The 25328-nt window shown below is 30.8% G+C and overlaps 1 protein-coding gene across 7 annotated transcripts in view; it reads right to left on the bottom strand.

Annotated features, from left to right (window-relative positions):
* Positions 1–25328, bottom strand: part of LOC118190309 (myocyte-specific enhancer factor 2-like) — a 148917-nt gene that overhangs the window by 19399 nt on the left and 104190 nt on the right. For all 7 annotated transcript variants that reach the window (XM_035361002.2, XM_035361005.2, XM_035361006.2 and 4 more), the window contains 4 exons: positions 17498–17665; positions 10083–10206; positions 4502–4683; positions 1101–1194 (listed from right to left, as the gene is read on the bottom strand). In XM_035361002.2, the coding sequence (XP_035216893.1) occupies positions 1101–1194; positions 4502–4683; positions 10083–10206; positions 17498–17665 (568 nt within the window). The remainder of the gene's footprint in view (positions 1–1100; positions 1195–4501; positions 4684–10082; positions 10207–17497; positions 17666–25328) is intronic.

The following is a 25328-nucleotide window of genomic DNA, read 5'->3' on the forward strand; positions in this document are numbered from 1 at the left end:
AAGTTTTAAAAAATGGGAGGCACTTAATTAGATAAGAAAAAAGTCTGATTACTTAACCCTTTATTGTATAACTTTTAAATTTCAAAATAAAACTCATTTCTCGCATAACAATCTCATATATACCATATTTATTTGCATTCCCCTCCTACACTAATTTTATTGCCTCAAAGTCAACAAGGGAACATTTGTGTGTACAATTCCCAAGAAAAAAGATTATATTATTAGAAAAAATGCTATTCCAGCTAAGGAAATTAACCGTTAGCCCACTTTCCCTCAACACTGTATCACGCAGGAAAATGCCTAGAAACTCAGTTGAATTCTAGGGCTCTTTAAACTCTCCCCATAAATCTTGCTAGGCTGATCCAATCCCAGGAAAGTCTGCTTTCTCAACTTTCTACGGACAGTAAGATGGAATGGTAAAACTCTGGTCATTGCTTTGCTGTTCACCTGTAAAGATCTTTACTAGATACCCATTTTGCAGGTACATCACCCTTCCCCATAGCCTAAACCTTCTGAATACAGATCTTAACAACAGCACAATAAAAGATTTCAGAAATCAGATTAAGTAATTTTTTTTTCCAGTTATATAAATTAAATCTGAGGATATTACTCTTGCTATAGCCTAAAACGATAAGTTGAAAAGGAAGGAGAAAAATTATAGAATATGTCTTCAGTATCCATACAATGTATATCTGTGAAATGTATGTTAGTTAATTACAAGCAGAAAAAATGGCAATAAAAGAAATCATTTCTGGAATCAAATTTGATGTGATAAATGTTTTTTTCTCTTAAATAAATAGTTTTGAATAAATAATTTAAAAACAACCTATGAATACAATAATATTGTAACATAAAATTAAACAACTGAAATTACAAATAACAGTCACATTCATGTATATTACTTGCTGTTTTATTTATATTAATGAATATTTAAAAATGACTACCTCCTCCTGCCCCCACAAGAAAAAAGAATGAAGTTATGATAAAATATAGCTTTGTATTATTTCAAATTCTAAAATAAATGAAAATTTCAAGTGCTAAACTTATTTCTAATTAGTATTCTTGAAAGTTTTATTTTCAAATGCAATAAGTTTACATACTTGAATTAAAAGAAAGATTGGACGGATAACTGGACACATTGTTGGGTGTAGACACAGAAACAATCGGTGTAGTGCCAAGAGAAGTACGGCAGTTCTAAACATAAAGAATATGCATAACTTAAAAATAAACTTATTATTAACTGGTAATTCAGTTCACAATAATTTATAATAACATTTTTATTAGTTAATGATAAAATTGTAAATTGGAATGAATACTTCAGTTAATCCCGTTTTTTATGAAATACAAATTTTCTCAGCAATAAAAATTATTTTTAATCAATAAAAACATACAAAGGGAAACTATTTTTTTTAAATAATAAAAAATTTTAAATGGTATCTAATCAATATCTAAAAATGCAGTAATTAATTTTTAAATACACATTTAAAAAATATTCGTCTTCGTAAATAAAATAGTACTATAATTAATTTTGTGTAATTGTTAACAACAGTGGCTGATTTTACATCAAAATTTTCCATAAGTCACATTTTTTTTTTCTTTTTTTGGTGTGTGTGTGTGTATGTTTTCAAGAAAATCATCCTTTTACTGTGCAAAACTGGAAAAATTGCACACACTGCAAAGGTATTATATGTGCTTGCTAAAAAGGCAACAAAAGTCATTTTTCTATGTAACATTTTTGAAAAGAACATAAGTTAGTTTATTTATTAATTTACTGCAGGCATAACTAGAATAAATGATTGGCAAACTCTTAAATCTTCTTTACTGAAGCACGTGAAACTCTATTAGTGTTAAAACACCATTTATTGATGCAAAAAATAGCCTCATTGTTATTTTGAATTCAGTGGCTGATCCAAGTCAGATGCATAGCATTGCCTGATGGTTACAGAACTTGAAGACGACATTTTTAGACATATCTGATCGAAAAATTAACTTTTTTCCTTTCATTAACTTCTTTCATATTATCTAGCAATAAATTTCATAAATTATTCAGGGCACAAGAAACAAAATATTAAACCAAGTTATACGAAAACTAAAAAAATAGGAATACGAGAAAATATGAAGAAACATGTTGAAAATTAGGTTCGAAGGAACAGGCCTGAAAATCAAGTCTCCTGCCTATATTGAAAGATGTGCTTTACATATATTGCTGCAAATAAGTTGAATCAGTATAACCAAATTAAAATAATAATTTATTTAGGATTAACAAACTTTAAAAAAATCAAATATTAAAAGACTAACTCCTTGACCCATAGTGGTCGCGGCCTGAAACAACTAATTTTCAAATTTTCCCAATCTCTACTTTCCAGAGTTTTTGAGTGAAAATCGATTGTTACGATTAAATAACACAAAATGTCAGCAGAAATATAAATTTTTTAGTACTTCAAATCGGATGCCTTTTAAAAATAATTTCCTTTTATTAACATAAACAACTTTATATTTCAAAAGTTACTGATTGCACATCATCATTTCTATCATGAACAATAGAAATATAGCAATAATTAAACTGCATATATAAACAATCCGTGCATATTTACGGCTTTTACTTTGTAGTTTCAAAACAAGACCACCACGCCTCTGGAGCATTGTAGGCTCAGTGGTCACGTTCTGAAACCAGAGCTCTTCACTTCAAATAGGAATGTTTATTTTTACCAGGATTTAGATAAGGGGCTGTGAAACCACACAGTTATTTTATTACTAAACAATAAATGCACCTGCCCAGAGAAAATGTCTTACACTTTCAGAGAATTTTCTCCGAGCTCAACACGCTTGTTTCCTATGCTAGTATTGTGATTTTATAAATTATTTTGTGTAGTTCAAATATAATATAAATATATTTTGCTTTAATTTAAAATAGAAATCTAAATATATTTTGCTTTAATTAAAAATAGAAATCACATAAAAGTTTTATTTAAATTAAAAGTATTTTATAAATACTTTGGGATGAAATAGGAATAAACTAAATACGAATGGGAAACGAAAGGTTTGTAGGAAATCCAAAAAACTCAAGCCCTATCCCATTAACATAAAGAACCGCAAACTTAATGTTCCAGATAAAGTAAGATAAAAGAAAGATGGACATATGCCAGTAAAATGCAAATCCTGGCTGTGTACATTTTGAATCACAAGGGAGAAGCCTCAAAGAACCAGATACAGGTGCAAAACATGCAATGTTGGTGTATGTATGTATCAAAATGACAAAACATGGTTTGAACAGTTTCATGAAAAATCCTTGTTCTTTGACATTAAATAAAAAAACACCTAGTTTTTTTATCCTTACTTTACTGAGTTTCTTTTAAACCCTTTACCCAAATGTGCTTATTACACAGGTTACATGTTTTCACTGCTATAAAAAATGACATACATGTCTATTTTTTCATATGACTTACTTTGTAAAATAATGTAAAAAATTTACACATAATGCAATTCTTAAATAAAATTTTTTAAAAAATCGCAAATCTCGTCATTCATTAAAAATGCACAGTCCCGCCCTCCACTATCTCAGTAAGTTTCAAAGTCTTAGATAGGTGCTGGTTTCAAAGGTGACCACCAACCACAGATCATTGGCCAAGACTACATTTCTTTAATTCATATATTATTTATCTCTTATATTTCATTTCTAGAGTTTTTTATGTTAAAATATTATAAAAATAATATTGCGTGCATCAAAGGATTAACAAGTTGAACTAGAACAAGCAGCTGCACTTTGTATTCAAATATACGTACACAAGTTATTTCACAAAGATGGATACACGTAAAATACTGATCTTTGATACGTAAAATGTTTTAAATTAACGAAATGAAAATAGCTTCAATACTGTCAGTGAAAAAAATCTATAAAATTTAAACCTAATTTTTTCATATAACTCTACAAAGGAAAATTTTTAATAAATAAAATTTTCATATCTTTTAATACTGTATACTTACTTTCAAATATAAGCTAAGATTTTGCTGCATCATGGCAGTAAATGACTGATAAATTACAAATCATTCAAAATCAATTCTGATCTAACATAATACCAATTTCTAAGGAAAATGTAAGTCCGATTTCATGATAGCAGAAATTACAAAATTTATAAAACAAAAATTTAAGTTAGCACATGCTTTTTCTTTATGGATTTTATAATTTTCCATTACAGTTGTTTCCCACATCATCATGTTCTAATAAGGTATTAATACTTATGAATATAAATATTATGTCATGCAAATGTTATTAAAAGGTTTAAATTATAAAAATGAAATAAATAATTTTACAAAAGATATGGTCAGTAAATACTGTTTTTAAAAATTTTAAACAAAAAGGTTCAGAGTTTATAATCAAAAGAGCATAATCTCACATTATAAGCAGTGAAAAATTAATTATTTCAAGTTTGAGCTCAATTTCCAATTGGTAATTAAACTGTTTAAAGCCTTATGCTTTGATATTCCCAAAATTAATACTCACTACAGGTGAAGGAGAATGAGGGGCATTAGGTATGATGACATGAAAATTTGATCTGGAAGGTGAAGGCTGCCTACTGTGCCTTCCATCCACACTCCCATCAGGAGAAATGCTACCCGGAAGAGAACACGGAGAGCTACCCCTCTGGTAGCCATTGCTACCTCGACTCACGTCCAATAAATTGCCTTAAGAAACATAACACACATTAGTGAGAAATTTAAATTTCCTAAAACATTTTTCATATATCATGTTAATTTATGTAATGAATCTATCACTTTATCAGAAGATCATAAAATTCTTAAGTTGTGAACTTAGATTATACTGCAAGATTAGATTATACTATGTATACTATCTGTCTGATAGTTTCTGAACTGTATAACATAAATTTTCAGCTACAACTTTTCTTTCAGCATGTTCTTGTTTACAAAAGATGGTTGGCCAGAGGAGGCATCGTCTTTGAGACTGAAACTTGCATGCTTCTCAAATCACCTTCGAATTGTGTCATCAGAAATATTAGTTTGCCCTGACACAGGACACACTGTACAAGCAGTTAGATTAGCACATTTTTTTTTTAAATAAAAGAGTATAATATAAAAAAATAATTTTAGGGTTTTAAATTCTTAGCATTTTACTGAAACAAAAAATTAAGACACAGCACATGCTGGAATTATGCAACATGAGCCGAAAAGACTACATTCAAGCACCTGCTTGCATCAAGGTCACTTTCTATACAAAGTAACAAAATAATTAGAAAAAAAAAAACATGCTTAGATTGAAAAACTACACAGTTTCAGGATGATCTATACTATTATCTTTAGCTAGGATGTCAGTTTTCTCAGTTCCAGGAACATTATAGTAAGGTATGTCTGAGGCAAGAGCCAAAACTGAATTCTAAGAATCTGTGGAAGGACAGCTTTTTTAAGGGTTGTATTTACCATGCTTTTAAAAGTGTGTGTTACAGTCTCAAATTCCATAGCATGAATCTTTAAAGTGTTTCTAATGTTGAAGTTTACTACCAATCAGTGTAATGTTAAGTCCACCTTTACTTGAGTTTACTTGTGGATCATTTCTGAAAGTATAGATTAAACTCAGTGTTGTTATTTTATACCTCAGAATGTTACGAGATGCAATGATTAATATGATTTACTTTTTCTTTATTAGCTTGTGTTTGCCTCTCAGAGAGTTAAATGAAGTAATCTATGTTTTTGGGCAATCTGCCAACTTTAGAACTTCAGTTATATATCAGTCATAATATTGATCACTGTATGAATGCTTACCTTTTCCATTCTCCTAATAAATGCCTGCTACGAAGGTATAATTTAATTTATTTTATATAATAGGTTATGGGCACCAGTAACTAGCAGAAGCCTTTCATAAAGGCGTTTAGTAATATTTTGAATCAGCATTTTGGATTAAAATTTATGAACAGTGATTACTTTAGTTTTCTTCTTTCGTCTTTAATGAATATGTAATGGCAGTTATGGATCTAAACAGCATCTGCGTGAACAGCTGAATGACCAAATTACTATACTTGGAAATTAAAACTGGAACTCTTACTGATTAAGATTTATGGGATGTTATTATTACAGAACCTCCATCTCCAGTAATTGTAAAGTGGGTTTTGAAAGACAGAAAGCTAGAGCAACTATAGGACTTTTATTGGAATATAACCAAATAGGACATATTAGACATTGTACAACTGCGAAAGAGGCATGGATATTTTCAAACAGTATCATGAGAAGTCAACACTGTCCCGAAAGGTTGGGCTTTTGAAAAAGCTATGTAATTTGCAGTACAACAATAAAGAACAAATGAGCAATCATCAAATGAAAATGGAAGCTACTGTGGATCTACTAGTAGCATTAGGTGAGAAAATTTCAGAACCTTTATTCGCTGCATTTATTTTAAGTAGCTTACCTGAAAATTATGCTACGTTAATAACAGCTTTAGAAACACAACCAGAAGCAGATTTTACTGTTGAATTGGTTAAAAATGAATTGTCGGAAGAGTATACTCGTCAAAACGAAAATAAAGAACCTAGTACAGGAAGCGAGAATAAAGCTTTGAAGTCATGTTCTTCTTTAATGTGTAATACTCCAACTGATAAAAATAAAGTACCTAATTGTTTCTTTTGTAAGAAATTACGGCATTTAAAGGATAACTGCAGGAAATATGTGAAATGGAAGCTTAAGCATAATCAAAAGCAACAAGGCAATGAAAACTATGAATTCAAGTGACATTAATGAAGTGAAACAAGTTTCTAATCACCATTGCTTTACAAGTGCGAATAATTTACATGCTTACTGGTGTATCAATTCTGGAGCCACCACTCATAGGTGCAATGATAAAACTCTGTTCAGCAGTTTCGATAGTAATTCTGTTCCTGAGCAAATAACTTTAGCTAACGGATATACAGTGCTTAGTCAGAGAAAAGGCAATTGTTTGGTAAAATATCAGAATAAGCAAAATGAGGAAATATAGATTATGATCAAAGATGTGCTTTTTGTTCCACAGCTATCTGGAAATTTATTATCCATAAAGAAGCTAACTTATAATGGATACAAAGTGAACTTTAAAGGTGCAGAATGCCATATTGTGAACTATGATAATATAATAGCTTTCGGCTATGTCAGAGAAAGTTTGTTTGTACTTAAGGAAAGTGAGCATGCTCTTTATACGGCACAATCCCGACAATATTTTATTTTAAGGATGTGTAATGAATCTATGGCTTGAAGGTGTGAATATTGTTCCCTGTTCTACTGCATTGACATGTAAGGATTGTATTGCTACCAAAGCATGCAAAGAAACATTTCTGAGAAAGTTTACTTCGTGAACCTGCGAGATACTCGATTTAGTGATACAGATCTTTGTGGACCAATGTAAAATGTAATTCCAAGTGGTGCAAGATATATACTAACAGTAATTGATGATTATAGTAGATACACTATAGTTTACCTTTTGAAGATAAAGAAGAAACTAAACAAGTATAACACAGTTTCGGAAAGCACCAAAACGACTGAGATCAGATCAAGAAGGGGAATATACAAGCAGCGACTTTGAAAAATTGCTGAAAGAAAATAGAATAATACATGAGAAAACTGCTCCCTATTCTCCGCAACAAAATGGAATCACTGAAAGAAAGAATCGTACATTAATTGAGATGACAAGGGCAACACTAAAAAGCTCTAATCTTCCAAACAAGTACTGGGGCGAAGGTATTATTACAGCAAACTACCTTCAAAACAGGTTGCTGACGAGAGTACTTAAAGTTACACTTTATGAAAAATGGCATAAAAGGAAATCATCATTAGCACATGTACAAGCATATGTGCATATACCGAAAGAGAAGAGACAAAAACTTGACGACACGTCTGTTAAGCGAATCATGGTTGGATATGAAGAAGGAACAAAAGGTTATCGTTTGCTGGATACAAATACCGACAGTATTGTAATTAGTCGGGATGTGACATTTATACCAAAAGATCCCCATCCTAAGGATAAACAGGAGGATACAGAAGATTTAACTATTTTTAAAAATAATTAAGAAAAGGAGTATTTCTCTGATAATATAGAACTAAGGCAATCTCACAGACAAAACAAAATTGTACCGCCTGTGAGAAATAATATTAGTTCACTCTCAGCACAGTCAGAGGAAGCAGCAGATCCAACATCATATTATGAAGCATTTTCAGGTGCCAATAAGAAAAAAGGAAACAAGCCATGCAAGAAGAGATTAATGCTTTCAAAACGAATGGCACATGGATTTTGACAAATGCACCTGAAGGGAAAACCATTATAGGCTGCAAATGGATATAAAAGTCCAAACGAGATTGTGAAGGAAAAGTATTTCATTATAAAGCTAGACTAGTTGCTCAAGGATACCAGCAGAAATATGGTCATGACTATGATGAAGTGCTTGCTCTGGTAGCCAAGCCAACTACTTTGAGAATGCTTCTTACCATAGCAGGCAAAAGAAAAATGGTAGTAAGACATTATGATATCCAATCAGCATACTTAAATGGAGATTCATCTCATGATATATACATGAAACAACCTGCCAGATTTGAAGAAGGTGATAAAGTTTGTAAGCTTGTAAAGAATAGACTCAAGCAGTGGGCAAATGAATGGAACAAACTTAATTAAATTCTCTTAAGGAAAGGATTTCAACAAAGTCAAAATGACCCATGTTTATATATAAGAAAGGATAAAGAAGGGTTTGTATACATAACTGTACATGTGGATGATATGGTTGTTGCAGCAAGAACAGAGGATACACTTGAAAATTTTGAAAGCGAAATTGGTGAACATTTCTAAGTGAAAATCTTGGGAAATCTTCATTATTATTAAGGAATGCGTTTTCAACGAGATGACGAGAAAATCTTCTACCTAAACCAGTCAAGCTACATTTCGAGAAAGTTGAAACAGTATCACATGAACGATTGTAAAACATCCACGTTTCTTATTGATCCAGGATATTAAAAGCAAAGGAATGATGCAAAAGCTTACAAGTAAAGTTGAGAAACATAAAAGTGCAATAAGATAGCCATTAGGGATACACAAACTTAAACCTTTTAGGCAAAACTTTGGATCATGTTACAGGTGCAATTTTATGTTATGTATTGATTTATTGTTTTCCTGCACCTTAGGGTAAGCTATTTTATTTTATTAAGGATTAATCATTGAGAAGGGATGTTGTTATTTTATACCTCCGAATGTCAGGAGATGCAATGATTAATATGATTTCCTTTTTCTTTATTAGCTTGTGTTCCCCTCTCAGAGCATTAAATGATGTAATCTATGTTTTGGGGAATCTTTATTTTATATAACACTCAGAACTTCCTGAATGGCTTTATATCTCTTTTCAGAAGTGTCTATTATAAGGTAATAATACACAAATCTATGTCCAGATAAAAATGCATTTATGTGAATTTGAATATTTACATGCATTAAACAAGAAACTTTATAATGAGAGAATACCATTTTAAGACTCGTAATATGTTACAAAATGAATGAAAACTGAAAATAAATAGAAACTAGACACAATGTAAATGATGGCTTATATAAACTACTTATTTATCTTAATGAAATTAGTTCTATTTTAGCTCACATTCTTCACAAGCTATGGTTATAAAAATCTGCTATTTTAGCACTAAAGAAGATATTGTAGAATTATCAAGCCAGATGAGCAAAACTTAACACTTACTGTGAAGTTAAACCTCTACCTGATTATTATCTTTACTTTGATGTAATTTAGTAAATCGCGATTGGCAACAGTTGAGTTTTTTTCATCTACGTTTTTGAGTTTGTTCTATTGTTTACTTTTGTTTTAAGTAATGAGAATAATGACTTTTTGAGATGTTTTTCATGAGTATTTAAAAACTGATGAGTAATATTTTATGCCAGTTATGTTCTGAGTATTGCTTTGAGGTGTCAAAGCTAAAACTAACACTTAATTAGACTTGTAAATAGAATTGTAATATTAAACTGTTTGTGTTGTGACGAGATGTCTTTCATTGGATGATTGATTGTATACTAATTTTCCATCATAATTCTTCTGATATCGAAGGTAAAACGGGATACTTACTACAGGAGGCTGGCTGGGGACTGACTGAAGATGGACCGTGCTCAAGCACTGTGGGTTCTGGTGTATAACTCACTGTGACTGGCAGTGGTGATAACTCTGAAGAAACGGATGATCCTTGAGGACACTGCAAGACAAAATGTATATTTTCATTGCATTAAATATGGCATTAAGACGGAATCACACAAATGAATATATATATAAAAGAATACTTTTGAAAACAAAATATAAACATGCCTAGTATTTTTGTGCATTAAGCTGCAGAAAAATTATCATTGAACACATAGAGCAAGAAAGTTAGAATTACTATTTCACAAAGACCAAAAATTGAAATTCATAATTAATAAGTTTCAAATAATCTTATAAATGCAAAATATAATTTTAAAAAAGTTAAAAACCAAAACTTTTCAAACAAGAAAAACCAAACCCCATTTATAAAAATTATTGAAATTTAAAGAAAAATGAACAAAAACAGAAGAGGAATTCAGTCAACTTCAATGCTACTTTATCATGGGGGGAGGAACATTGAAATCAACTGATACCTCCCTCCTACAAAAATCCTTGCTTTTCTGTATCCAGTATTAGCCAACGAACCATTTCAATATATTTTAATTATAATAGTTAATCCGAAAATTCTGGACCTTCCCAAAGCAAGGGGAAAACAAAATAAATTCTAATTAGAATAACCTTAAAGAAAGAGAATTCTATTTTATTAGAAGAACAAACGGAAAATATACAAAAGCATGCGTGTATAATTTCACATTACAAGGATAGATACAGCTTTTAACATTAAGGCATTTGTGATATTTTTTTGAAACATCAATGTTTTAACGTTTGGGTCAAAATATTGTTATATATTTATAAATCTATATGCTGATGCTGTAATTAATATCCACGTTAAAAACACTTTTGCAAGCAATTGCACTAAATATTAGATTGAAACATTCAAAGCAGTTTATTTACTTTTGCATTTTTGTTGCTTTTTAAAAGGAAAATTCTTCTAACTCTGAAGATACTATTTCACAAAATGTTTAACAGCTTTAGATTATAATATTTTAAATTTTAAAAATTTTGTTTAGTATTTAACCTTCTGAGAGTTATGACCGGCTATACCCGGTCATCAGAAGTTTTGCTACTTGGAATATATTAACTTATAATTTAAGATATTTTACTTTCTTTAATAATGTAAATATCATCTTAATGTAAGTTTATGAAAATACAGACTAAAATAAATAATTATACAATCTCAATTAATAAATGCTATTTAAATACCGGTCTTCATGATGGATCTAAAATCCTGTGTCGCTCAGAGGGTTAAAACTGTTTTTAAAATCCTGAGAATTGAAACTATCACAAATTATATGTATGTATGCAATGTAAAAGAAATAAGAAAAAGTATTAAGGTTAGGATTATGTAAAAAAATGTTAACATTAAATGGCTTTAAATACAATATTCAGTGACTGACAATTAGCGAGATATTATAGAATTCAAGATACAATATAGTTAAAAATTTTTTATCAGACTAATTTTAAAATTTATCTGATAATGTTTTTTTTTAAATTTAAAAATCTTAGCATTTTAGAAACAATATATAATTCATAATAATTTTCATTCTTCAGAAACTAAAACTTGCAAGCTGAAGAATTTTTTTTTTTTTTTTTTTTTAATGAAAAAAAGCTGGAATACTTTCTTCCTCAACTGTATTTTAGGAAGGTGTTTACACAATCTACTTTACTTACACAATCAACAGATGGAGAAATTTAAAAAATGCAACAGAATATTTTAGTACACATAACAAAATGAAGCAGTGTATTTAAAAAAAATTACAGCATTTTAAGAACATATGATGAATTAGTTTCGATATGTAATTTGATGATATATTTTAAAACCTAAATTTTAAATATTTAAATTCAGAACATTATTACTGTGAATCTTTTTTAATGAGATATAAAACAGAAAAGAAATTTGAAATATTAATTTTAGTTAAGAATGGATCTTAGTACTGTGATTGGAATTAATTCATATTAAGCAAAATAAAAACATTTACACAGAGCACATTTTAGCATTTATCCCTTCCTTTAGGCACAAACTTTAATACATAATATATTTCTTTGAACATTCTGAAGCAATCTGTACAATAATCACAATTTATAAAGTTACTTTATAGCTTATATTGTGATTATTGCACAATACTTTATAATCAACATAGAAAAATATATACTATTATTACATGATACTTTAATGATTCAATTGCACACTTCACAAATAAGACTGTAGAATTTTCTTAAGATTATTTCTCATACTGTATTATTCCTAAATTGCAGTCACATAAATTTGAATTACACATACACACACCTGCATAGTACAATAATCATTTGTACTCTGAAAATTGTTCTATTAAAAAGGGTATTCTTATATTTGGTATTTTTAAGATTGAATTTATAAATGCATAAAAAATATCCAATAATTTAAAATAACATACACACTTAAAGATTTAACATATTTATTATAATTATTTGTTACTTGAAATTAAATATTAACAGTATTATAACTACAATTTTATTACAGTTCGACCGTCTCAAATACAACCTTGGCTGGCATTCTGCCAAAACACAGACTCAACCAAAAGGGAGGTTACTACTTCCTGAAACGTGAAAGGTCATGCGAAAGTCTTCCTCTTCTCCCGAAAGAGAGAATGGAGGGGAGAAAAGTCCCCATTCTTCTACCCTATTTTGAGAATAATTTAGTCCGAATGGCGCATGCGTGAAGCGCTCATGGTTGCAGATGAGGCGGTCGAACTATACTACAATAATTTTCTAAGGTTTTACTCATTATAAATGTACTGATGTTCCCCACCTTATGAACTTTTGCAAATGTGAACAAACTTATTCTGAAAGAATGAAATTTATTTGGAGTTGAAAAGAGTTTGAAGCCTAACTTGGGAAACCAAGAGCCAAATTCTGAGAGGTTTGCTAAAGTAAAATTTACTGTGCATGATACCTTACATTGGTACTGTCTGATTTATGACAAAAGAAAAAGAAAATTTTTCAAGCAATTTTAGATACTTACTTTCTTAAACACATGTCAGAAATTGGTATTTAACAAACCAACTCCTTCTACCACTCACAGCCATCATAATGTCCCTTTTACTTCCTGATAAGTCAACCCACTTTCACCCATCTAAAGATCTACTAGCCTCATCCCATCCACACATGCTTCAAAGAAGACAATCCACGATATACAGGTATACAGGGTGTATCAGACAGCGGTGAAAACTTTCAGGAGAGATAGAGTACACATAGACTATGGGAAATGACATAGCAATGCATGGTCGGAAACGCTTTTCCTGGTGTGATGGTGACGACAAAAAAACATAAAAAAAGTTCATGAATGGGGTGAGAAAATATGCTTATTATTCGGACTACAGCAACAATACTGGGAAGTCTTCGGTTGGTGTATGCGATAGATATCGTGACTTAAATACATATAAATATCAGATCAGATTACGGTGCAAGCCCACACGCAGTTGTTGCTGACATGCTTGCTATGAAGCTTCATTTCGGCTGCCAACAGAGTGGTACAAGTACAGATAAAAGTATTGGGATGGTACACCAGCGATACACCATGGGTGAGTGCCAGTAATGCCTTCCCATACTAACACTAAAAAAAAAAAAGGCTTGCTTTGTAAGAATTTACAAAGAAAGGTTGAAGAAATGGACAGCTGAAACTTTCCAAATGATCTACAGTTTACCTATTGTGGGACATCTTTTAATTCCATCATACACCCTGCATTCAGTATTTATTAAAAATAATGATCTAAACATAAATTACAATATAGTCTTAATACAATTTGAAATTCACAGATTAAATTGAACATCTGTTTTGGTGCAACAAAAACATAACAGATAAACATAATTAGTATACAGATAAACATAATTAGATAACTATAACAATGTTATAATGAACTGTAATAATAATACTAAGGAGGTGGGTGTCCATGGGGTTATTTCAGTTACAAAAGGTTATTACAAAGTTCACAAGTTGAGTCATTTCGTACATATTCACAGGATGTTAAAATTCACAAAATTTCTAAGCTGTAGGAAGAGAGTTATTGGATAATTTTTTTTTAAACTTCAGATACTGATGTTTATCTTTAATTAGATATCTTTGGAACGCCAGGGTAGAAAGAAGGAATGGTACATGACCACTGAACCCATTGATATGCATCTGGCATATGGAGCCACTGACTGCAATGGACGAGCGGAATAACGGTTGTACGCCCAACATTACCCCAGGAGGCAAACTTCCAGTCCCACCTTCTTTGCATGCTTGCACCAGAGATTGTACGAAAGCAGATCCTTCCTCATCTTGGACACACAGCAACGTGAGCAAAGAGTGAGTGTTGGCGTTGGAGCAGTCGCAAAAGCATATTTTGCTTTAAATAAATGTCAGGACTAATATAAAAATAAAACTAATCTTTATTTCATGACTTTGAATAAAATAAACTAGGCTGTAACAGTAGCATGTACATTTAAAAACAACAAAAGAGAAAAAAACCAGCAAACTCCTTTGCACTCATGAATTTTAAGTTCCTATACAACATCAGCCGATTTGCCGATACTATTTCATCGGCCAATCAGTGGCAACAACATTAGTTAATCGCCGACTGGCCTCTGAACTAAATTTGCATGAGGAAAACAACAGAACATTAAGTCAACAGTGACCAGTTTTTCCTCATGCAAAAAAAAAAAAAAAAAAAAAAAAAAAAACATAACAAAGAATTAACAAAATTCACACTTCGATTCTATAACATGGGCACAAAACTTATTGTTCTAAATTACTATAAATAGTTACACAAAACCTTTTGAAGTCCACAGCAATTACAGCTTTCATAAACAAGTCTGCATTATTTAACTTGGTGGGGATGAATTCAAGATCAAACACTCCACCATTCCCCAGTCTTCTAATAAAGTGATACTATACATCAATACGACTGTTTTCTTTTGGTGATCTAGAAAAATCAATGGCAGATTTGTTATCACAAAGTAGTTTAAATTCTTACGAGTTGAACTTCAAAACTTCATCTTGTAACATTTTTTGTCTACATCAATTCCTTTGCTGCTTTCAATAAAGCAATATAGTCTGCCTCCATGGTGGATAAACATACACATTTTTGTTTAAATGTTTTCTAAATTACCGGTACTTCATTCAAATACAGTATGAATTAACCCATGGACAAACGCTCATCCCTGTACTTGCATAATCAGCATCTGAATAACAAAATCTCTTATATAATCTCTTGAAATTATAGCTCTTTCCGTTCACAAAATCAATTTTATAATAAAATACATTTTTATGAATCCATATAAACTTTGCTTAAATAAGGTCCTTTTTGATATAGCACATCTTTAATCACAGGAAAAAACTTACAAAATGGTAAAATAAATACATAAAAATACAAAATTAGGGTGCCAAGCACAAATGACAATGCAGAGAAAATTGAACTCCATGCAGGAAATCTTCTTTTTACTAGACCAGGGTTCTCAAATGTTTTAGCCTAACACACCTCTTTCACCAATGGTACAAGATTGCTTCCACCATCGCAATCCTGCACCTCTCCTTTCAAAATTCGAAAAATACACATATAAATTCACTGAAATTTAGATTATTATATAGCTTGTCATAACAATTTGTTTTGTAAATTAAACAAAAAGCATAGAAATTGTTGATAAATACCAAAGTTTTAATACAAGTTGAATTTATATTCATAAACTTTAATTAAATACTTATAGATAAATAAAAGGCTGATTGCATTCTTTCCCTGAAGCTATGAAATTCTCAGGGGTGCATTTCCCCCTGTTTGAGAATCCCTGTACTAAACATTTGATGTACAAAAAGATTTTTTGATTAGCCAATAAATGTACTGTTCACATGGCTTTACTTTGTCTTACCTATAAAATGCTCAAAAAATGCATTTAAAAATCACTTTGAGACCTTTGTCAATTTGGTATTGGCACCTAGCCAGTATAATGGTTAATGATGCTGACTGCCATACCAATGGGCCTGGATTTGAATCCCAGAGAAGGCATGGGTGTTTGCAAGTGTATAATGTTTGTGCTGCAAAGGGTCACTCAAAACAGCACACAGTAAGCCAAAAGTCCTCTTGAAAGGGCTGAGAGACCTCACTCTTCTTTCCCTTCCACCTGCCTTTCAAGAAGATTGCACAATGGGGTTTTCTCCCTCAAAAACTCGAGCAAGAATCTTAACAGTTAGTACGATCCAGTGATATCTAAATGAATGCAGAGGTGTTGACCATGTTTCAACCTCTACCTGTTCATTTGCTAAAATTATTCTTGTTTCCAACGCTACTTTAACACATATTATAACAAACACTAAAATTTTTTATGAAGTGTTTTAATAGAAATAAACTGTAATAGTTGGGATAGGTAAAATTGTTCCATTAAGGAAGGTATAATAAAAGTGTATATGGCAGTAAATGCATTCAATTAAAAATTTATTTCAAGTTCACTATTGCCAATCTACTTAATTAATCTAGTTAATAAAAACTCAGAAGTATTTTCATATAACTTAAGCCTCCAATGTAATCTTCACATACTGACAGTAAAAATTGATGGATTTTAGTTTGATGCTATGTAATTGATAAAAGGAAACAAAAAAATTAAATGCAGGAAATTCAAGTTCTTAATGAGGTTATTCCAATTTTGTAGCCAAACATAAGGAGCTCAACGTGTACTGGATTCTTACTAACTCAATCAATAATTACAATAACAAACTGTATAAACCTTGCAATTACTTAACATAAAATGTGGCAAATTCCTTGCTAGGCATCAGATAAACAATTATTCTATACCTCAGTATATGTGACATTAAAAACACTTTTTACAAATTACATACACTGGTGGTTAATTCTTTACAAAAACTTTAGACGTATCATAAATTACAGACTGATACAAATCAACTAGATACAAAATTAAAACACAAGTTCATTTACTGTTTTAAAAGCCTGCTTTGCTAGATTTCCCTTACTTAATTTGAAAGATAAACTGGAATTTCAGTTTGTTGCAATGTGTTTATTCAGTTAAATTAATTATCGTGAGCACATTAGGTTCAATGCACTTACAGAATTTAAAGGATAAATTAAAAATTTTCAGTCATAAAACTGACAACAGCACTAAAATCTGTTAATTTACTAGCCCTAGCAACTACACTTTTTTTGAAGAGCTAGCAACAGCTCTTAAACTGGCAATTTAATAATTTGTTCTATTGTTATTTAATACAGTGGTAATATAATATAAATTGATGTCAAAGGTGGAAACAGGTGGTAAAGATTACAGGCACTTCTGATGTCAAAATAACATGCTTTACCAAACACAAGCTCTAAACAAATTTAACTCACCCTACTACTTCCATTCATCTGAGAGTTTCTCTGCATCATGATTTCAAATTCTTCATTTATTTTTTGATATTTGGGATCAGATCTTGTAGAAATTGAATACTGCTCCATGTCAGGTTCAGGACTATCACAGCTATTGGAAGAACCTTTATGTTCTTTTTTATTTAGAACCTGAAATACATAAAAAATGAGTACATAAATTCTGTAGCTCAACATTACAGCTTTAAGGGGTTTTAAATTAAACAGTCTTGCTCATAGTAAGTGGTTACAGAATCATCTGTGACACTGAAAGTGAACAAATTAATTACACAAGTTAACTGAAGAGCCAAAAATTTTAATTAGTGCATTAATTACCCTTAGTCATTTAATTTATTTCTGTCCTGTATATCATGGACTACATCAACCATTTAAAAGGAGTCCATTACCGCATTTCTCTATTAACCCATTAGCCGCTGGTGTTGTGTTGACGCAACGGTCAAAATAAATGCGTATATAAATATAATTACCTAAGATGTTTGATGCCAGCAGATGATTTTGTGTAGGGAATATTATGAAGATTATTTCTGTAAAAAAATATTTGCCTTCAACAATCATTTTGTTTATAATAATTAATCTCAAACTTTAAGCAAAATTTTGGACCGGGTATTTTTGCTGAAAATATTTAACCAAAGAATCGCCGTCTTTTATGAGTGATCTATTTTTAGTCAAGGTCACCATTTATCAGAACATTACATCAGTCAGATGCTTATATTTGTGTTGCGAAGGAAGGGAAAATAGGTGTTGCGTTGACGCAACGTCAGCAGGAAACGGGTAGTCAATCTCCTTTATCACTCATTCCTTTCGATGTTCTGGTTCATGTTCTGGTTGTTTAAAAATGCCTAGAACGAGGTCTTACATTAGAAGAAGCCCTTCAAAGATTTTTTGATGAAGAAACAGATGATGATAATGTTAATAATGACCAGAATGAAACTGATATTGTTGTTGTTCCCCCAGAAATTGCAGAGGCTAGTGACGAAGAAGAAAGGAATGGACATGTTTTAAATAATGATAATGATATTTTAGCAAATGATACTGCTGGGGAAGTTGAAATTCATGTAAGAAGTCAGTTTCAGCCTTCTAAAAACAGTTATAGTCAAACTAAAAAGTTTAAAAAGCAGAAGACTGAAATCTTGAAGTGGATAAAAAAGGAACTGTTAGTTATGTCTCAGGAAGAACATGAAGAAAGAGATAAAAGAAAAATTATAAAAGACAAATCACAAGGTAAAACTAGTGCACAGATTTTCGATTTTCTTTTTGGTTTAGACATTTACTCTCTTCTTGTTGAACAGTGAACAGACAAATATATACGCTTAGGGGAGGGGGGGGGGAAGAGGCCAGAATTTATTGCAACTGAAGCCTATACGAGAAGATTTATTGAAATATTATTGCTTACAGGATATCATTCTTTACCTCATGAAAAAATGCATTTGTCTTTTGATAAGGTCATTTCTGTACCTGTTGTACCAGAATTGATATCCCGTTTGCAGTACAGAAATATGAAGCAGAATTTGTATTTGATAATAGTCAAATTGACAATACTGATAAATTATATGAGGTGAGACCGTATCTAAACTTACTAAATATCACCACTTTTTACTACTGGAAATATAAAGTCTCTTTTAAATTTCAGACGCGAGAATGCATTATTCCTTTTGCAAACTCCTATTGAAAGTGTAGAATTAGCCAGAAATAGATCAGCAACAAGAACACCTAGTAAATTCAGCATTCAAAAGCCATTGCATGGAGATGGTAGACATTTTATCGTAAAGTCTGTTGATAACAAAAGACTTTGTTGTAAAGAGTACCATAGCCAGACTGTTTATAGATGCAAAGTATGTAATGTAGCTTTATATCATGATTGTAATCAAGCTTTTCATGCTTGAATCTTTCAAATGAAATAATCTGTATTTGTAAAAGAAATACAATGTATATTTTAATATTAAATTAATTACAAGTAAAGTTATTTGTAGATTTACAAAATGTTATATAGCTAAAAAGTAATCCTGCGCTCCACTCAAAAGAAACATCACACGAGTACAATCCTACTCACTCAACATTCGTAGTCTTATTCTGCTGACGTTGCACGAACGCAACACTCGCTTTTTCCACATGTAAGAGCATTTTTTTTTATTTTCAATGCAAATTTATGTTATAAATGCTTAATTTAATATTTGTTATTATTTTCATGAGAAAAGAAACATTCCTTTTAATTTTGGCGGTTAATGGGTTAAGAACTACAACGCCTTGGGCTTTAAAGTAAAAATCTAGCTCTTAAGTCTGGGCAAAACTTGAATTGGGTAACCGTATATATATATATATATTATTACTTAAAGCATGCAGGTAAGAATAAAAGGAGTGGTCAACCCAGCACTGCTCCCAAGCTTTGGGCTCCAGATAGGGTGTTTTTTGTTTAAATCCAGAGCTCCCTTGACAACGCTTTGCTAGTATTTCCACATTAGACAGTTCCATACAAATCGAAAAGTGGGACATAAAAAAAAAAAAAACATTCATTATTGTATGGATAATAGAAATTTGTATAGTTTAGTGACATAACTTGCAAGAGCGATTTTGCAGTATCTTTAAAATTGTATGTCTTTTGATACCCTTGATAGAGTACTCGTTACTTTTATTTTATGTTCCAAACACCAAAATATTTTAAATAAAATATGTGTTTGGTCATCCACACATTATTATTTTATTTTTATATAACTGAAAAATAATCACTTTTGGTTTAAATTTTGGGTTAACTAAAAAATTTTAAAAATATAATGTTTAAATGTGAAATGAATAGTTATATTATTTGACGATTATTAAACTGGGTAAAATCGCTAAAAAAAGAGGTATTCAATCAGTGGAGTAGCGAGCATAACTGGCGCCCGGGGCAAAATACCTTTTGGAGCCCTTCTCCCCGGGGAAAAAAAAAAAAAAAAAAAAAAGTGATATAATGAAAATCTTGTTTGGAGACCATTTGGCGCTCCTCTGTGAGCAGCGCCAGGAGAAAACACCCCCCGCATGCTGTATTGAATGCTCTGCCAAAATATATTAACTAGAAAATTTGATTTTGATAAAGAATGTATCCTAAATGTACTTTCAGTCAGAAGTTTGAAGCTTGATGGCTAGATGTAAATACAAAATTATGCATGTTAAAATATTTGTAATTAGGCACATAGGTCAGGTTAAATTTTGATTAAATAGGGTAAGGCATGCAAGGGTTGCCTGCCTAAAGAAGAGTGATGCCATCGTGGAGGAATTTCAAAGGAAAACCGACTTTGAATGGTATTAAAAATAATGCATGAAATTTTCATTTAAATTATATTTATACATATATCTTACGTTAAAATTTCAGGTATATGCTAAATTATTGTAAATTACATTACTCGAAAAAGATAGTGAATGCTCAGAAATTAGAGAGTTACACAAGCTGAAAATGAGAAATATATATGAATATTTATGCATATACTTACAAAAAACATGCATCTGTCTTTAACAAATTGCGTAAATATTAAGTTATTTATAAATGCATTTAGAAATGAAGGATTTATTCATTCATAAACACATGTGAAAGTTATTGTCAAGAAATCTAGTTATTAAATATATCTAAATTTATAATGATTATATACATATTGCTAACTATACAGCGTGGTCCACTTTGAAATAGTCATAAAAGGAAAACTACTGGACCAAATGTTATCAAACTTGGTAATCAAGTAAAGAAGGTCATGGGAATTTATTTTCCATGGAGGGAAAAAAAAAAAAAAAAATTCTCAGCCAGAGGAGAAAATGGCGCTATGTGCAATATGGTTAAATGAAATAAGGCCTGAAGACATCGGTTTAAAATGTGTTTAATCATTTCTGAAATGTGTTACAAAGCAGGTTCATCGTGGCATCCACTATTTTCCTAAAGCAAGTTAAATCGTATTACTGCATTCTCAACAGCAGTTCTTAGCACATCAGGAGGAATGCTACAGACATGTCGGTATATTGCATCTTGCAATTCCACCAAATTGTTTAGATTATCAACATAAACAGTGGTGCATTAAGCCAATTACAAGCAAATGTGATTTTGCATAACCCCATAAACAGTTTCATTTTACAAATGATTAAAAACATTTTAACCTATTTCTCATGTCTTAAAGAGTCAAATACAGGCTTTAAAAATCACAAATTAGCAATCTGTAAGAAAATGATTTCTGGAATGCACACACTTTTGCGATCTCACACTTTCTAATCGCTAATTTGTGGTTCCCACGGACAGATTTCTTTGTTACACTGATGGCGCACTTGATTGTTATCATCTTTAAAATAGTAATTTTGTTTAGGTCAATGTTTCTTAAGGGTATATAACATGTTAAACCTGTGTAACAAAAGCTGAAGTTAAATTCCGACCCTTATTTCATTTAGCAATATTGCATACAGAGCCATTTTTCCCCTGGAGAATATATTCCCATGACATCCTTTACATGATTACCAAGTTTGATAACATTTGGTCCAGTAGTTTTCTTGCTATGACCATTTTAAAGCGGAACTTCAATTATAAATACCTTGCATAATAAACTTAACATTTAATTCTAAACACAAATTGAAATTCTGTTGATAAATACATTTATAACCAGGGCTGTGGATTCGAATCGGGCAGATTTTGGGTTAAAAGGAGTCAGAGCTGGAGTCACTAAAAACAGGTTGACTCCGACTCCAGTTTTTGTTGGACAGTTTAAATTTGACATGAAATTAAAATGAATTGAAAAAAATTAAGGACAAGATGAGTTATTATTTTTATTTATGAACTATATACATTAATATATAGTTATTTTCTATTTTATTGTCATATTAATAAATAAATATAAGGGAGGAGGATGGATGTGATATTTGCCATTAGTGATTAAATTGATTCATTAGTTACAAATCTCACTGGTAAATTTAGATAAGCAGCAATAGCAGCAAGAACTCCCAAAATTGATGCCATTCTTAGGAAGCAATCAGGAAAAGGAGCAATTATTGATTAAGCAATGCGATAAGGAAGTACATACTTCCTGATAAAGAGGTTGTTAGAATTAAGAATTTTTTTAGATGTAGATAACCCTAATGTTTCACAAACAGAAAGACTGTGGAATGATCTTGCAGAATTGGAAACTCTTCTTTCTACACCGTAAACAGCCACAAAAAAGCTGCAATCTAAAGAATTGACAGGAGGTGAGAATGGAAGAATGTGGTGTTTGTTCTTTCTGAAAATGGAGAGTTTATTGCAGAAGGAATCATTTCTTCAATGAAGAAAAGAGAAACTAGTTTGCTAGACAATGAGATCTTGCTGGGTTCAATATATGTAGATCTGAAATACCGAATTTTCTTGGATGAAAAACAAATTAAAAAGGAAAAAAAAGCCATCTATGAACTTTCATTAAGAATGAAATTATTCTCAGAACAATTGGAGAATTCGAATCTGGACAGTCAAACTGCAGACATTGCAACGGATTCTCAATCATACTCTTCCAGTGATTAATTAGATTTTGAGAAATATTCTTGGATAATATTGAAAAGCTAAGGCAATGTGAATGAAAATAAAGAACCAAGAACCTTTAGATATAAAAATGAAAAAATACAAACAAGATTTCTAGACGGCCTTTGAAAAACTAGAGAAATATGATTGTACTTGCAAGATACTTCTTTTAGAACTTATAAAACTCTATCCTGAAAAGTTAAAATAAGTAGCCCTAACAGTAACAGCTCTTCCTCCTACTCAAGTTAATGTGGAAAGACTGTTCTCAGCTCTGAAGTTTATCAAATCGGATATATGGCCCTCCAACAAAGAAGATCTTGCCAAAGCTATACTGTTTCTTAGAAATAACTAATGCCCGTTTTTCCATTTCATAATAAATGCTAATTAATAATTTGCTGTGCCATCAATTTTTATCTATAGCATCTATTACTTCTTTTATATTAAAAAAATAAGCTGTAACCCATGTGTATATGTTTACATATATATATATATATATATACTAGCAGCTTCGCTGCCAGCCTTCGTCTGGCTTTTAAAATAAAAGAGGTTAAGAACTTTGATTCCTAAAAAAAAAATCACTCAGAACGTTTCAATATCTTAAATACAGTGAAATGAACAATAAATAACAGAAAAGAATACAAAAAAGAGCTTTGTTTCCTAAAAAAAAAGCACTCAGAACGTTTCAATATCTTAAAAACAGTGAAATGAGCAATAAATAACATAAAAGAATACAAAAAATAAAAAATTCTGAAAAGCAAAGTATAATTAATGATACTTAATCTTACATTTTGAAGAGAAAAAAGTTACAATGAAATAAGCTATATCCCTTAATACAAATATTAATTATCCCAATAATAAATTAACCAACTTTCTGGTGAAGAAAAAAAATCGTGCAAAACTTTTCAATATCTTACAAACAGTGAAATAAGCAAAAAATAACATGAAAGCAACTCAAAAAACATAAAATTCCGCACACAATTTTACTCTACATAACAACTTTATCAAAAAAATCAATAAAAATGTATTATATGTATATATAAATGACAATGAAATATGCCAATCTCTTAAAAACAGTGACATGAGAAATACGATGAAAATTGTTGCCAAACCCATATTTCTAAAAGAATGAAACTATTCAAAATGATGCGATTTCATCAAAAATCTATCAGCAAGAATAAGACAGGAAAATTGTTGCCAAAATCACATTTTTAAAGATGTGAGAAGTGTACTCGGAAGCTTCATTTAAAAAAATTTTTAAAAATACAAAATATTATCATTTTTCCAAAATTCTTTTTGTAAAAGCAGTCGCAAGGATGAAAGTTTGTGTCTAAAAATCAAAGAAAAATAAGCTGTACATTTTTAAAAATAAACTTTTTTAGAAAAATTCCCGTTGAAAAGGTGTTAAGCTCCCTTTGTTAAATAAATTCCTATTTAATCAATTTATTGAAACACGAAATTTATTTTCAGTTCGTAAAATCGCTAAGTCCCTACGTTTCCCGACGATGTGAAAATGGAGTGTGTAGAGTAAAACCTCGCTTTCCTATAGCCCATTATGTCTCAAAATAACGCGATTTCGTCAGAAAACATAAAATTAAAAAAATTCTAATTTGAATTTCAAAAAAATCGCTTCGAGGTGCACTGGCTCTTGTCTACATGCACCTATGTACCAAATTTCGTAGCCGTGGGTCTATTAGTTTACGCGCAGTATGAACAAAAGACACACACACACACACAGACTCTTTCTTTTATTATATGTAGAGATGAGGAAGTCGGACGTTTTCCCTACTGACTCCACAGCCCTGTTTATAACACTATTTAAGCAAGAATTGTGTATACAGGAAAGCAATCTGTTAAAGGAAGTATTTATCAACATTATAATATAAACAACTGGGTACATTTCAAAGCAGAATGACAATTTATATTTCTTACAGTTAGGAACTTTTAATACACTTTAAAGCTGAAAAAATGATTTTAATATTTTATTAAATATGCTTAATATGAAAGAAATGCAACTGTCAGCTATTGGCATCTTATCGAAGATGAGAGCCAAGTCAAACATTCAATAATGACCCCTCCCGGAAAAAAAAAAAAAAAATGACACTAAATTTTAGTTCAGTTTTACTTCTTATTAGTAGATCATTTTTCTAGTGTTTATGTGATCAACAAAATTTATAAGATATATTTATGCAATATACTCGTTAAAATACTTAAACGAGAATGCAAGTCAAGTCTTGAGATTCAGAAAAATCACGTCAAAGGTAGAAACTTAACCATAATACTCATAAAAAAGAAGCTATTTTA

This window comes from Stegodyphus dumicola, chromosome 9 (genome assembly GCF_044657685.1).
Source record: "Stegodyphus dumicola isolate Sdum_Otavi_A_Nest chromosome 9, ASM4465768v1".
Lineage (NCBI taxonomy): Eukaryota > Metazoa > Arthropoda > Arachnida > Araneae > Eresidae > Stegodyphus > Stegodyphus dumicola.